Source organism: Episyrphus balteatus, chromosome 1 (assembly GCF_945859705.1).
Source record: "Episyrphus balteatus chromosome 1, idEpiBalt1.1, whole genome shotgun sequence".
Lineage (NCBI taxonomy): Eukaryota > Metazoa > Arthropoda > Insecta > Diptera > Syrphidae > Episyrphus > Episyrphus balteatus.
In genome coordinates, this window is record NC_079134.1 from 45,941,011 (window position 1) to 45,958,353 (window position 17,343).

Below are 17,343 nucleotides of genomic sequence, written 5' to 3' on the forward strand. Positions count from 1 at the left end.
TACAGGTTTGCTTCTTGGGGGGGGTCATGCCAATTTTTTTTTTTTTTTTTTTTTTTTTTCAAAAGTTTTGATAGCAGGGCTTTTTGAATTATTAAACATTAAAATTTGTGCGTCTTGCATTTCGAATCGAAAAGTTCCGAATGTAGTTCTAAAAATAACCAAACAAAAACGGTATGAGATTCGTTTAAGTTAAGCGTTAGGCCTTAAAGCCTAGAACGCAGCTGATGTGAAACGAAATTTTTCGTCGGTCTCCACGAGGACAACGAAATGCTTGCGAAATCTGGACCGAAAAATACTCAAAAACTGCAAAACATAAATGAAAAAAAAGCAAACACGCATAGCAGAAAGACATGCAATGACAAAATGAACAACAAAAACTAACAAAAAAACTCAAAATGTCATTTTTCCACACACAATGAATGTCCCCGGCAATTGTTTGTGTGCGAAAAAGAAGTTTAGACTTTCAATTTCGTTGTGCCGAACAGCGTACAGCGTACTACAGAACGAAAAGTTGAACGAAATTTTTGGTTTACCATTTCGTTGTTTCATTTTTGTATGGGATTTTTCGTTTCTTATCAGCAGCGTACTAGGCTTTAATTTTGACAAATTGAGGCTATCCTCTCCTTAAAATAAAATGTACTGTACGAGTACTTCGATTGAATAATTTGCCTTAAAACAACTGTTCATTGTTTTCCGCTAGCCCAGAAAGTTAAAATAAAAATCGTTTTTACTTAATAACAGTTTTAACTTTTGAATTAAAAGTCTTCCTAACCTCAGGCAAACGAATCGCAAAGTTTTGTAAAAAAAATTGCATTGAAAATATATTTTTTTTTAAATTTTGTTTTAAAATTGTATGGGAATTTAAAATACCTCTATTAAAATAGTAAAGACAAAAAAATTATTTTGGCGATATTTTGGAATTCGTCCGTTTTCAGGTATTAATATATAAAATACAATATAAAAAACATTCAGTTGTATTTTTTAGATTAAGCCCTGCTTTTTCAATCGTCAGATAGACTATCAGAAGAATAAATGTCACTATAAAAAAAAAACTTTTATTCCTAGGAATAAGCTCTAACTTAGGTTTATCTAACTATTCAAAAAATTAGCCCCAAGTGATATTTAATAATAATATTTAAATTGCCTTAGATAAGGTTGCTTACATTGCTTCTATAATTGGCTGGCCATTGATGATTAACAAATCGATAGTTGCTTCAAAAAATGCAACAGATCTAGCAAATTTAGTATGTACAACATACTGTTATATTCTGTAAGCAAACAAAATTCACCAAATTTTATCAGACGAATGTATTGAACTGGAACATTGCAAAAAAACTAAAAAGATTTGAGAAATAATATCCTTCTTTAACATTTTGCCGATGACGAATTTTATCAACAGAATTGACCTCCACACAGCACTTCATCATATAAAAAAATAGAAGATATGGCTGCTTCTCTATTTGCTGGTAAGCAGTGTCTTAATATATTATTTTTGTGTACCTACTAGATTCAATTTCTTTTAAAAAGCTTTGAATATAATACTTATCCGGATTTTGTTTTCATACAAAACTCTACAGCTCAACTAATATTATCGAACGAATCAAAATAATCCTAATCCAGCATAGCGTTCGCTAAAAATATGACCACATCCCCAAAATATGGTAAAATATGTTTGAATACCAAAAATTTTGTTTACTTTTAATTTTCGTTCATGTTCTAAAACTTCAACATTTTGAAAATAATCTTACTCAAGAGATTTCAGTATCACATAACAAATTCTTTTTTAAGTTCTGAGTTCTTGGGAGGGTCATGACCCCGTGACCCCCCCCTTGTATACGCCGTTGTAGTCACAAGGGCTTGCAATCTTGAATCCTCATGAAGGATGTAATTTGTGGACAAAAAATGATGTGAGTCAATTAATCAAAGACCTGGGGTCGAATTACAGCACACGATTACGATCTTACGTTAACGTTTTGATTATGTCTCCCTCTATTTATTTAGTAGAGAAAGATAGGGACACATAGCAACGATACGATAACGAACGTATGCCGTAATTCGACCCCTGAATTTCTTTTACTCAATGCTTGAAAAAGTAGTAGAAAAAATGGTATTTCATGTGATTTTCATACATAAATTCCCATTGATTGAAATTTCATGACTCATGAGCTTTAATTCAAATGACAGTTTGTACTTTTTTTATTTACAAAAAAACACTCTTTACATCATGCAAAGTATGAAGCTTTAGATTTCTAGAGTAAAGAAATCCTATTTGCAACGAAGACCTAAAATGTCATAATTTTTTTTCAGAACTTTTGTTTCCAATAAATCATCACTTCTACCAATAATTTCTCAAAAAAAAAAAAAAAGATCATTTATTGATAATGCAAATTATATAGATACATTTATGTATATTTACAATCGCTACAAATCAAATATGTTTGAAAAAGATTCGCAAATAAAAAATGACTATACATTATTTGTTTACTTTCGTTAAGTTTGCTGTAGCTGTATATAAAGCAAACAAAACGATAGACGTGTGAGTCGATCGTCGCATTTAATCGTATAGAGGTGTTCTATTTTTCTTCAAAAACACAATACCTATACAAAAATTGTTCAAAAATGTTTTTGAATCTTTTGAGTACAAAAACCGGTGAACGAAACAAAAATATTTCATTGTTTTGGTTTTGGCTATTTTTAATTTATTTAATAAACATTTTGCGAATATTAGATTTTTAATGTCTTTACCTTAGAGGATGAGCATATACGTCATTCTAACACATTTTACGTATATAATTCGGTGAACTAATAGGTAATAGTGTTTATAAAGAACAGCAATTTCTTATTAAAAAAAAGATTTTAAATGTCAAAGTTCAATCGAACATGATCTTACCTCCTAAAATTTTTAGGTTTGTCTGCAGTGTGTAAATTCGAACATAATTCATAATAGTCCCAGATATAAGTAATATCTAGCCTTATCTGTTATTCGACAATGACCAAGATTCAACTGTAAATATGCGAAATAATCCCCATAAAAAAATCTAGTTTTCAGATATATTTTTCCAGCCAGATGCCCCTTAAGTTGTGAAAAATCCCATTTTTATCTTAGATAAAACCAATTTTGGGAAAACTTAAAACCCCGAATATATCATCCAGGATAGATAAGAGTATTATACAACACATACATACTTTTGTGTAGAATTGCGCAGTCTTAAACGATAAGAACATCAATTCCAACAGAGCGTATTTTTCGCTGTTTATATTAATGTTTTGAGCTAGCATAAGTGAAATCTCAGGCTATATAGAATGAATTCTCGCAATGCGTAAATACCACTGGATCAGGAGCGGACTGGCCCACCGGGCAACCGGGATTTTTCCCGGTAGGCCCTCGGGCAAGAAGAAAATTTTTAAAAGTAGGTACTTGAAATTCTATTTTGTAAAACAAAACTTTCTCATAAAATACTCGGTTGCTAGTCAATATAAACATATTGTGGCCTCCTATAAATCTTTCGAGGTCCACAGAATTATTTTTGTGGCCCTTTTATTAAATGTAGGCCCCCTACAGATCTTTGAAGGCCCACCGAATTTTGTTTGTTGCCCTTTCATTTAATGTAGGCCCCCTATAGATCTTTGAAGGCCCAACCGAATTTTGTTTGTGGCCCTTTAGTCAATGTAGGCCTCCTTTCGATCTTTCAAGGTTCACAGAATTATGCTTGTGGCCGTTTTAGTAAATGTAGGCCCCTAAAAGATCTTTGAAGGCCCACCGAATTTTGTTTGTGGCCCTTTAGTCAATGTAGGCCCTCTTTCGATCTTTCAAGTTTCACAGAATTATGCTTGTGGCCGTTTTAGTAAATGTAGGCCCCTAAAAGATCTTTGAAGGCCCACCGAATTTTGTTTGTGGCCCTTTAGTCAATGTAGGCCCTCTTTCGATCTTTCAAGTTTCACAGAATTATGCTTGTGGCCGTTTTAGTAAATGTAGGCCCCCTATAGATCTTTGAAGGCCCACCGAATTTTGTTTGTTGCCCTTTCATTAAATATAGGCCCCCTATAGATCTTTGAAGGCAAACCGAATTTTGTTTGTGGCCCTTTTGTCAATGTAGGCCCTCTTTCGATCTTTCAAGGTTCACAGAATTTAGCTTGTGGCCGTTTTAGTAAATGTAGGCCCCCTATAGATCTTTGAAGGCCCAACCGAATTTTGTTTGTGGCCCTTTAGTTAATGTAGGCCTCCTTTCGATCTTTCAAGGTTCACAGAATTATACTTGTGGCCGTTTTAGTAAATGTAGGCCCCTAAAAGATCTTTGAAGGCCCACCGAATTTTGTTTGTGGCCCTTTAGTCAATGTAGGCCCTCTTTCGATCTTTCAAGTTTCACAGAATTATGCTTGTGGCCGTTTTAGTAAATGTAGGCCCCCTATAGATCTTTGAAGGCCCACCGAATTTTGTTTGTTGCCCTTTCATTAAATGTAGGCCCCCTATAGATCTTTGAAGGCAAACCGAATTTTGTTTGTGGCCCTTTTGTCAATGTAGGCCCTCTTTCGATCTTTCAAGGTTCACAGAATTATGCTTGTGGCCGTTTTAGTAAATGTAGGCCCCCTATAGATCTTTGAAGGCCCACCGAATTTTGTTTGTGGCCCTTTAGTCAATGTAGGTCTCCTTTCGGTCTTTCAAGGTTCACAGAATTATGCTTGTGGCCGTTTTAGTAAATGTAGGCCCCCTATAGATCTTTGAAGGCCCACCGAATTTTGTTTGTGGCCCTTTAGTCAATGTAGGTCTCCTTTCGATCTTTCAAGGTTCACAGAATTATGCTTGTGGCCGTTTTAGTAAATGTAGGCCCCCTATAGATCTTTGAAGGCCCACCGAATTTTGTTTGTGGCCCTTTAGTCAATGTAGGCCTCCTATGGATCTTTCGAGGTCCACAGAATTATGTTTGTGGCCGTTTTAGTAAATGTAGGCCCCCTATAGATCTTTGAAGGCCCAACCGAATTTTGTTTGTGGCCCTTTAGTCAATGTAGGTCTCCTTTCGGTCTTTCAAGGTTCACAGAATTATGCTTGTGGCCGTTTTAGTAAATGTAGGCCCCCTATAGATCTTTGAAGGCCCACCGAATTTTGTTTGTGGCCCTTTAGTCAATGTAGGTCTCCTTTCGATCTTTCAAGGTTCACAGAATTATGCTTGTGAACGTTTTAGTAAATGTAGGCCCCCTATAGATCTTTGAAGGCCCACCGAATTTTGTTTGTGGCCCTTTAGTCAATGTAGGTCTCCTTTCGATCTTTCAAGGTTCACATAATTATGCTTGTGGCCGTTTTAGTAAATGTAGGCCCCCTATAGATCTTTGAAGGCCCACCGAATTTTGTTTGTGGCCCTTTAGTCAATGTAGGTCTCCTTTCGATCTTTCAAGGTTCACAGAATTATGCTTGTGGCCGTTTTAGTAAATGTAGGCCCCCTATAGATCTTTGAAGGCCCACCGAATTTTGTTTGTGGCCCTTTAGTCAATGTAGGCCTCCTATGGATCTTTCGAGGTCCACAGAATTATGTTTGTGGCCCTTTTATTCAATGTAGATCTCCTATGGATCTTTTACAATAATAATTTGCCTTAGATACTCCGCTTTAAAGTTCCTATCGATATGCATCCTTTTGAAATTTTTTAAATTAAAATATTGTAAAAAAACTTATAGTATCGTTAACAACTGTAAGTGCTGCCGTTGTTTTTTAATAATTTTTTTTTTATTTAAAGTATTTTTTTAGAAAATTGCCGTTCCCGCCTAAAAGGGGGCAGATAGACCCTCCCCCCTTTCCATAATAAACAATCACTGTATTAAGCGGCCCATAGACAATATTTATGTCTTACTCAGCCCAAAAAAGAGATACAACCAAAATAACAAAAAAAAACTAAAAAAAATGAAATTTTTGATTTTCTTTAGTGTTTTTTTTTTCGACTGTTTAGATACGCAATTTTTTTTCTGAATTTAAAAAATATATTATTCTTATACGAAAAAAAAACATTATTCTTATAGGAAATTTAATTCTCTACAAAAAAGTTTTAAATGCGATACATAAAAATTTTGCTTTGTTTGGTGATATATTGAGAACCTCAAAAATGTGGCTTTTGCACCCCTATCTTCAATTTTCACCCTCTCATTTAATAGAACTACGCGGTTTTATCTTTAGAAAATAGTTTCGGGATTTAGGATAAACAATATCATATGAGATCGTTTTTTTTATAAAATAATACTTTAAATTGATAAAAATATGCTACTTGTAAAATTTGTTAAAGAAAAATGGCTTAAAAAGATCAAAAACAGTAGATTTTCAAAGTCCATATTTTATCCAATTTTAGTCGTATTTAATTTTTGTGACAATTATGTTGAAAGATAACGTAGTATTCTCTTTTCTCCTTTATATCTAAAAATGCTCAAAAGATACAAAAAAACTATTAGTAAAAACATCAAAAATGTCGTTTTTTTCCCTTTTTGAATAGTTTTTTCTTAAGTTTTTTTCAATTTTTATTTTGAAAAAAAAAATTTTTAAAGGATACATATCGATATAAAATTTGATTATCTTCAAAATATTATTTAATAAAAATTTTCAAATTCAGCTTGGTTTTCAAGTTATAGACAAAATTTTAATTTGTTCTTTCAGTAAGAAATTTTGTTTGTCAAAAATTTACTTTAAAAATCTTTTTATACATTGCTCTTAAACATCTGGAGTGACCCAAAAAAATATTTTAGTGTTTGTTGCTTATTTATTCAGCTATCAGGGCCGGTTTTTCTGTGCAGATTGATCGTTTATTACTCAAGATATTGCCCGAATGGGTACTAACTATGCTGGGAAAAAACAACGACAAAAAACTGAGAAATTATGTCTCGAAAACGTATCCATCGTAATTTTTTGTAATGTAATTTCCGAGACCCTTAGGTCAAAGCACGTAAGAAAATAAAATGCACGACTGGGTCGCACTTACTTGCTCTTGTAGTTAAAAGTATATTTATCTTAAATATCTATTGGAAATTTAAGATTTTGTTAAGTTCCGAGAAAAAAAAAATTAAAAAAAATATAAAGTTAAAAAATTTAATTTAAAATAGAAACTTTTTTAAAATTTTGTTTTGCATTTTACACTTTAAAATGATAAGAATTACCTGCCTTAAAATTTTGATTTAAATTGGCTTATGGTTTGATGAATTATAGAAACCTAAAAAATATGAGAATTTTTGCAAAAACGACAACGCCATATTTCCGTTTTCCGAATTTTTTGAGAAAAAACTAAAAATGCAGTTTTGTTAGAATCCAAAAGACTATTACGTAGACAAAATTTAGAGAGCCGTTTTCGAGAAAATTGGAATACCTCCAAAACGGTATATTGAAAAAAAAACGGGTCTTTGGAACTAGGTTAAAATTAGTTTTGGATTTTGTTTTTCCGGAAAATTAGTTAATGTTATTGTTGCAATCTTGTATTGCCTCCAAAATTTTCCGAAATAAAACTCAATTGTTTTTTTGTTTCGATCAATATATTTCGGCAGCAAGTGCCATCTTCATATAAAAATAAAACAAGAAGATTTGACAGGAGTAGCTATCCTTATTAATCAATCGAGGAAACTTCAACCCAAAGAACTGTTGAACCAGCTAAAATCTATTCATCAATATGTTATTTTCCAGGGCTTACAGAATCTTTGGCCAAATCCTGTGAATATTTCGTTCCAAATATTAAGGTAGCTATGAAACCAACATGAAACAAAAACTGCCTCTGACGCAAAACTCAGGTGTTGTTTATTGTGTTCCATGTGCAGACCGCCTCAAAAAATACATTGGTGAAACGATTCAAAAATTGTGCAAAAGAATCGAACAACACTCAAATGAATGTGATAAGGTTGACTCAGGGACAGCTTATTTGAAAAGTATTGCAGCATTGGCTAACCACAAACAACAAACTGGCCATTCTTTTAATTTCGATAAGACCAAAATATTGAGATATGAGCGCAATAAATTCAAGTAACAGGTTCATGAAGTAAACCAAATTGTTAAAATTGGAGAAGATGCGTGTAATTTCAAAACGGACAAAAAAGATTACGCAAATACATATTTCAATCTCATCTCATATGGAAATAATGGAAATCTACAACGAGTGACAAATGATCGCGTTAACACTACACACTAAACACCACAGATACAGACCGTGCAAACACTGCACACCGTGATAGGGGCTGACAACTATATTTGTTTTTGTTTTTTTTTTTTTTTATTGAAGTATTCTTTGACAGATCAAATCAAAATAAATGTTTAAAAAGTAAATTGTGATATTCTTTTTAAGGTATACTATTTATAATTTTATATTTTTAATATTTATTGTAATTATTATGTTATAACTTTATTGTTTTAATAGATCCTGAAGATGGCACTTGTTGCCGAAATATATTGATCGAAACAAAAAAACAATTGAGTTTTATTTCGGAAAATTTTGGAGGCAATACAAGATTGCAACAATAGGTAAAAATCATCTGTACCAAGTTTCAAGGAAATCCATCTACCATATCTACCCGTTTACGCCATAGCTCGTAGGACAGACCGACGACGGACGGCATAACGAAACCCACTTTTTTGATCTTCTCCATCATGGTAATGTTGGTTTTGATTAAAACCTCAATTTTTACTTGCTCAATAGGGCAAGTATTGGTTTCGTGTCAAAAAAATAATTCGAGGTTTTAATCAAAACTAACATTACGATGATGGAGAAGTCCGAAAAAGTAGTTTTCGTCATGACGTCCGTCGGTCTGTGCGTCGGTGCGTCGGTGCGTCGTCAAAAAAAGCTGTACATGAAGCTGCAGGCTAAACGGGTGGACGGATTTTCTTGAAATTTGGTACAGATGATTTTTTCGTAATTTCCAAGGTTGGTTTTTTTTTGTTTTTTAATATCTCGCTTAGAACATATACCTCCCATACAAAATTTTCGAGTTATTGCAAATTTCTCGAAAACGGCTCTAACGATTTTGATTAAATTTAACACACGTAATGCTGTACGTAGTTCTAACATAACTGCGTTTTTAGTTTTTCTCAAAAAATGCGGATAGTGAAAATATGACACTAACTTTTTTTTTAATCGCGGATGTCGGCTCTTCCCGTACATCGTTAATAAGTTGATTATAATTTTCTCGAAAACGGGTCTAACGATTTACTTAGACTAAATCTGACTTACATAATGCTTTAAGTGATTTTATTATAGCTAATAGCGTAAGAAATACCATACAAAAAATGTACATATTTTTGAATTTCTTATGAAAATAGTTAAAAAATCAAATTTGACTACCTAATTGAAAATATTTTTCTTAAAAAGCTTTGACATAAAAGCTACTTTTACCATAAGAGCAAGTACGTGCGGCTCCAGTCGTGCATTTTATTTTTCTACACGAAACCAACACTTGCCCTATAGAGCAAGTAAAAATAGTGGGATTGAGTGTCCATTTTGGCTGTAAACCAGTGCAATTAGAAGTGTTATAGTTTCAAAAGTTTGTGAAATATATAAAATAAAATACACTACTGGGGTCCCACGCACTTGCTCTTATGGTAAAAGTAACTCTGATGTTAACGAATTTTACTAGGGGCCTATTACTTATCGTTGAAAAGCGACTCCGTAAAACGATTATCGTATAAAAACGATGACACGCGACTGCGTAAAATGAAAATCGTTTAAGGCTGAACGATACTCGTTTTTTCAATACGACTGACATTTTGCTGTCGTTTGGCTTTCGTTTTGGTTTTGTTGTGGAAAATATTTTGTGTCTACTAGTGATATTCCTCTTCTTCTTCTTCTTCTTCCTTTTTCTCGGCGCTGTTATGATCTCGATGTCGAGGGGATCATAACTATCCCACGTAACTGCTTCACACTAGTGATCCGCCTGTGGGGTTCGCCGGGTTGACCTCAGAAATCGGCGGCAAGCCTCCCGGTTTTGTATTGTTCCATTTCTAAGGCCAACTGAATGCTGGTGGTTTTGCATTTGCTTGTACCAGGAGTTTTTAGGCCTACCTTTCTTTCTATTTCGTGTTGGAACGTTGTATGATATTGCTTTTTTGACGGGGTTCTCAGGATCTCTCCTTTGAACATGGCAATACCAACTGAGTCGGTCGTGTTCAATTTTTTGGGAGATGGTGTTTTTAACATGAAGGCTTCCTCGGATCTTCGTACTTCTAATTCTATCAAGCTTTACTAGTGATATTCCTCTTGAAATAATTAAAATAAAAAACTAATTGGAGGAGAATATGTAAATAAATACATTTTTTATTCGTCGTTTAAAAAATATTTCGTGTCTGCCAGTGATATTCCTGTTCGGCAAAAAAATGTGAATACATTGTATTTGGAAATGAAGTATGAAAATAATAAAATATTTTATACATTTAATAGGCCGCCAACAAATGGATTTTTTTATCAAATGTATGGAAAACAATCCCGACCTTGCCAAACACCCAAGCCCAAGCCAAGGCTAAATCCAAATTACTTTGGAACATTTTCGCAGACACTCTCAATGCAAGTGGACCTCCGAAAAAATACATCGATGGCTTGAAAAGCGCGTACGTTCTTTTAAACACAAGTATAATTATATTAGGTATTTTCTTATTTATGTCCACTTGTGAAAAATCTACAAATACACTCTGAAAACACATTTTTAGCAAAGTTTAGAAATTTAATTTATTTTTTTTTTTTCGTTTGTTTACTGAGCCAATTTTGACAGTCACAAATAGGAGTGAAGTTAGTTGCGCTTGAAAAAGGATTTTTTTTTCCTGTTTCATCTGGTACAATTTCTTTTATGCGTTATCGTTTTATATAGTCGCTCTTTGTCGCGACTATCGTTTGTCGTGGCTATCGTTGTTTTGCCGTTCGTTTCGTATTATGTAATAGGCCCCCTGAACAAAATTAGGGAAAATTAAAATTTGATATTTTTAAGGAAATGATCTTTTACGCAAAACTAAGTACCTATGCTATTTGATATCTTCCATGAAAAGGAACTTTCAGAAAAAAATTCGAAAATCGTTAAAGCCGTTTTATAAAAAATAATTTTTTATATATAAAATTTTTCTAACATTTTCAAAAAATATAGTTTGTATGCCATTTATAAGAAATAAAAAAACGAAATTTCCATAAAATATATCAACCCGTTTTCAAAAAATCGATTTTTCAAAAGACAGGTAGGTACGGTTAGTTTTGGCCCTAAATAAAATTTCAATTTGTCCTACAGGGAATCACCCAAAACTATTAACTACCAAGTTTGAAAAAAATCGCTCTATTAGTTTAGGCTATAACTCGCGGTACTTACAGACGGACAGACAGACCAGAATAGCGGGACCCACTTTTTTAGCATACTCTATCATCTTAATGTCATGTCTGATTGTTATCTCAAGTCCGATTATTTTTTTGAATTTTTAACTTGCCCTATAGTACCAATATAGTAAGTAAAAGTGTCAATTTGTCCCCACCTTTCGAGACAAACCGGAACCAGTTATAATATTGAATTTAATATAGCCACGGAATTCGTTAGAACATCATTTTTTAGATAATTTTATTGTGAATAATATAAATGGCAAAACCTCTTTTCCTAGATGGCGGCTGCTTTGGACATCCTACCATCCCAAAAAATTGACTTTTATGATAAGGACATTCACAAAAATACATTCCACGAAAAAAATTTAGTCCTGCGAAAAATGCGATTTGATTTACTAATTTGCCTGGGCTATAATATCATTCTAGAACGTTGTGTTGAGATCAAATAATAATAATAACATTCTACATTAGTCAAACAAATTAAGATAAAGATTTTTTCGATTTGTATTTGTATTTTTGGAAGAGGTGGACATTAATGAAAAGTGACATTCGATATATTGATATATAAAGACCTTATATTAGATATATAAAGAATACATACTTTCTTTTGACTTAACTGAAAGTAACACCCACTTAACGTTTTAAAATGAATGTTATATAACTTAGCCCTGTACATTTTTTTAATTTTTAATCACTCAAATAAATTGATCCGCCTGTTCACAGATTATAGATCAATAAACGTGAAAAAACTTAATATCAAGAAACAGTTTCTGCTTATCAACTTTTCTTTTTAAAAATTTTAAAAGTGAATTATGTATTTGTGGCCCTTTTCCTTAAAGTCCCGGGAGGCCCTTTGACCCCCAGTCCGCCCCTGCCACTGGTCAAAAGTGCTTGTTACTTGCTTCGTCACCAGTTCAAAGTTTAAATTCAGATGAGATTTATAAAGAGGATTATCATCTTTGATATTATTTGTATTATATTAAGAACGCACATTTTGAACTGTTCATGTTTATCACATAAAATTTAGTTTACAAGTGACCAAAACGATTCCCATTTAATGATACATTATCCTTTTATCCCTTCATTAAAACTATAACAAAATTTTACAATACCTAGTTATTTCCTGTTTGAAAGAACAAAAAATATGTACATAACTACAGCAAAAATTTTATTCTCAAATACTCAGACCGCAATAATAAAACTCTAATTGTTATTTTATGTAGATATCAAGACGTATCTTCAGAAGATTTACATATTTTTGCTAACTGTACATTGAAATACCTATGTACATGGTTTAGGTTTACTCTAACTTATGTAAAGTTAATGAAGTTGAATTGGAAATTAAAATTAATGGGTTTTGTTGAAGCTTTCCTCTACAGAACGCTATTTGAAATACAATTCCTTCAAGTTGAGTTTGAAAATTTTAACACTTAAAATACATTATGTATTAGTCCAAGAGCTAATGGACCATACGAGTAAGGTATCTCTTGTATGGCTTATAGTGTTGAAGTAAAATAATCTTGGTCTAGCAGGCTTCAACCTTGCACTTCATATACAAATTCGAAAGTGTAAACAAAAATTTAAAAAAAGTTGGTGTTGGAAGGTTGAATCTTTTATAGAATTTAGTTTACCCATTGAGAAGTTCAAACAAAAATTGCCAGTTTGCTAGTTTTTGAGAAAATTAAAAAATAAGAAAACATAAATATAAATAAAAAAATAAAAATCTGATCTCAAAAACTAGAAAGCATAGAAACATATAGTTTGTGTTTTTTTTTTAAGTTTTTTTTCTCTAATTTTAACTTTAAAATCATTATTTCAAAAACGATTGTTTAAAATATTTTGATATAAAGGAGATGGCACATTTTTGGGCCCAGTGTGTTCACTTACGAAATGGGTATCAAATGAAAGGTGACGGTAAGCACATTACGTGGGTAAAATATTTTCAAATTCGTTAGTGGGGTTTTGGAGATATTTGAGTTTGAAGTTTCGGATTTCAAAATCAAGATTTCAGCTATTTTTGCGATCAATTAATCGTAGAATGCGTAGAAAGGACTTTTTAGATTGGAAATTAGTTAATCTTTCTTTTTCTAGTACATCATTTTTCTCTAGGAGTTATACTTTCAGAGTAACAGAACCGCAAAGTATCTCATTCTCAGTAATTCCGCACTTAACTCTAAGGGTTGTTTAAAATATTTAAAATATCAAAAAACACACAATTTTCGGTAGTGTAACTCTGAAATTATAACTCCTAGAGAAAAATGATGTACTAGAAAAAGAAAGATTAACTAATTTCCAATCTAAAAAGTCCTCTCTAGTTTTCTAGCCGACCAGTCGTTCTCGAGATATTGAGACAAATGCGTTTTTTAAAATGGCGGTCGCCCCACAAGACCAAACAATACGCAATCTGAGATTTGTACTTGGGATAAACCCCTCTTCAATACTGCATTCAAACTTAGCTCAAGTCATAGCTTTTTCCAGATTTTTCCCCATTGACTGAACTATAGTTTCTATTCTTATTATTTAATAGGCATATTTCAGCGCGTTTTTGTGTATTTTGCTTATTATAAGGTTTTGTATGTTTTATAGAACTATTTTATATATAGAATTAAAGGTAACACATTAAGCTATCGAAAAATTACAAAAAAAAAGTGCATGTCACCACTGAATATTTTGATATTTCGATGTGCCAAATGCCTCGCTTAAAAAAAATGTATTTCCACCCTTATAAAGACACTTTTTTGTGACCACTTTTTTATTTATATTTTTTTTAATTTTAAGTCAAGCTGAACGAGCTTGGCAAGGCAAATAAAATAACACTGTACTGGGTTCCCAGACATGTTGGAGTACAAGGGAACGAAGTAGCAGACTCCTTAGCAAAAGCAGGTGCAACGCACCTCTTATGGGCATAGAACCATATTGCGGAATTGGAGACAGCACGATCAAAGAAATAATAAAAACCGACAAAATGATAAAAACCGATGAGGAGGCCAAACGAACAAAAATTTGGAAAGAGACTCCTAAACTCAGACAGGCGAAATCACTACTTGGGAATTACAACCAAAAAAGATTTAAAACCTGCATTAACCTGAGTAGAAACAACCTGAGAATAATAACAGGGGTCCTTACAGGCCACTGCAGATTGAGAAAACACCTCAACAACCTTGGCCTGGCAGACAGTGCCACCTGCAGATTCTGCAACAATAATGAAGAGACACCAGAACACATACTGGGCAACTGTGAAGCACTAATGTACCAACGACACAGACACCTGGGCCAGCACCAGGTAACAAGTAAAGATCTACCGTCGATAAAAATACTCCAGTTAATCAAATACCTAAAAAGTATCAAAGTGGAGACCGTACTGTAAGTAATAAATTGCAGCCAAATTTGGGGGCACAATAGACCTTTAAGGTCGCAGTGACAAATTTATTAATACAATTAAAGGATCTTTACATTTTAGTTTAAGTATAGTTGATTTCAAATTACTTAAAATTTGTGCTCAGAAAATTTTTTGTATTTTCAATTTTTTGTTTTTAAAAATGCATCCTTAAAGAATAAAATTCACAACTGGGACGCATGAACCTGCGTTTATTGTATAAATATTCCCTAGAATAAATTAAATTTAATTTTAGTATTAATTTTATAAGATATTTAAGAAATACCTTAAAAGTAGTTTATGGGATTACGAAGAAAATTTTTTTAATATATTTTACAAGGCCGTTTGAATTCTTGTCCTAAAAAAGAATTTTCAATAATTTGTTTTTGGAGTCGTTTAATAATAAATTAAAAAAAAAAAAACATTATTTTGGATTTTTAAAAAAATATTAATGTTTTCTTTTTGAAAAATCAGAAAAAAAGACAAAACTGTGTAGATTAAGCTTTTCTTCAGAACGGTAAATAAAAATGTTTGAAAAATTGTATACGAAAACTTATTTTTTTTTTTTTTTAAGAAAACGTTTTCGTAAAAATAATTTCTCTTGAAATTATTGGTTAAATATTCTACGGTAAAATCAGAAATATCGATCCAATAAATATTTATATTCCAAATCAAAAGTAGGACCTTATTTGCCACAGTGCATGTTTTTTATTTCGTTTGATCCGTTTTTTGATAAAAACAATTTTTACATTTGGCACGTTAATTTTGTTCAAACAAAATTTAATTTCCCTTTAGAAAAACACTCATTAAACTACCAAGTTTGTAGTTAATCGCTTCAGTGGTTTAAGATGTAACTTGAGATACAAAAAGACAAGCAAATAAAAAAAATTTCGGGACCCACTATTTTGCTTGTTCCATCATCTAGAGTTCGATTTTTCCTACGAATATTAACAATTGGATTTTGTACATCATTCTAAAATCTTCAAAGAACACACAGATGAGGAAATTCAATCAAGAAATAATGAAGGCTGAACAGTTAAAGTTTCAGCATATCTCCACATCTTGGTAGAAATAGAAATATATGTCTAAAGAAGCCTTATTTAAAATTCTATCTCCTGCTATTAAATTTGAAATAAAAGCAGCTGTTCCATATTTCACCAGATAGATAACACGTTTATGAAAAACACTAACAATCTTTAAACATGCTATAATGACGAATTAAGTTATTTAAGTCAATGCAAGTTTTGTGGAACTTTAACTACAAAAACTACTTTTTGAATTAAAGATCATACCGCCTATAGATAGACGAGCCCTTTTAAAAGATCAAAGGCCTAATATGACCCATCTGTTATGGTTTACTTTTATTTTATCAGATTAAATTCCATGTAAAAAAAATAATACACTTACATAATTAATTTAACCTAAAACATATAAAACTACTTAACACATATAAATGTTTACTTACCCGATGGCTTATCAAAATGCCCACTCAAATCAAAACTCTCAAAACTATGATAGCCAACATCAGTTAAATCACGCATACACCGTGTTGTCCCATTTACACGCGCCAATATCTGACCATCTTCACAACACTTCCGTATACATGGTATTCGATCACAAATCGATTCTCGATTACAAACTCTTACCAAAAATCTCAATGAATTCTTAAAATTTACCAAACTTCTATTATACACCACAACTTCATTGCTATTCACCACACCTTCAACACAAAACTCATCAATGTCGAATTTTTGATTTGTCAATTTTATCAAAAGATATCCGTTGACAAATTTAAAATCATTATATCGTAAATTATATTCGACAATAGCTTGACTCGATGTACACTGCAATTGATTGTCATTTAAAACTACCGGATGATCGTAGAAAACTTCATAGTAATTGAGGGGAATATTCTTTTTGATGCATTTTTTTAATTCTGACTCATAGATGTAATCGTATGGACAACATTTTCTCATTACACTCACTTTGTGAATTAATTCATGGTTTTCGGAAGGGGGGCAAGATATCGCATACATTGCACCATATAATTTAATTAAACAACTTCTTGGACTAAGATCAACTTCTTCCGAGAATTTGAACAGAGTTTGTTTGTCACATTGGGGAACGCTCGATACATTAACGGTTTTTATTCGAAAACCATGAATGAGTTCCGATTGAAAAAACTCCCACCGGGAGTCGCTACGAGACGCATTTTCCGCCGACATGCACTCGTATTTTTCAGACCGTAAAATTCCCTGATTAATGTCAACCAAAACATATCCGCTGGGACAACAGATTGGAATTTCCAATGGCAACGAACTAACATAATTTAGTCGAATTAACAATATAGTCAAAAATTCGATAACGAAAATTTGATAATTTAATAATTTGACGCAAGAAGATGGCCAAAGTAAACAACGCGAAAATAGAAACATGATTCGAGTCATAAATTCGATTCGACGATATCAAATTTTTTGCACTTTTCAAAAGGGGCACTCGATAACGATATATAAATACCAGAACAAAGTGTTTTATTAAATTTGAAAGAAATTGATCATTCGCCGTTATCTAATCTAATTTCTTGGAAATCAAAATATTAGCGGACACATTATACAGCGTCAGTAGTTTGTTTCGTTCTGCATGAACTACTATTTCTTGGGGCAACGTCT

The 17,343-nt window shown here is 32.4% G+C and overlaps 1 protein-coding gene across 1 annotated transcript in view; it reads right to left on the reverse strand.

Annotated features, from left to right (window-relative positions):
• LOC129917326 (G-protein coupled receptor Mth2) overlaps positions 1-17,124 on the reverse strand; it is a 43,581-nt gene extending 26,457 nt beyond the window's left edge. The window contains exon 1 of the mRNA XM_055997683.1: positions 16,140-17,124. Within this exon, the coding sequence (XP_055853658.1) occupies positions 16,140-17,121 (982 nt within the window). The 5' untranslated portion in view covers positions 17,122-17,124. The remainder of the gene's footprint in view (positions 1-16,139) is intronic.
• Between the last annotated feature and the right edge of the window lie 219 nt (positions 17,125-17,343).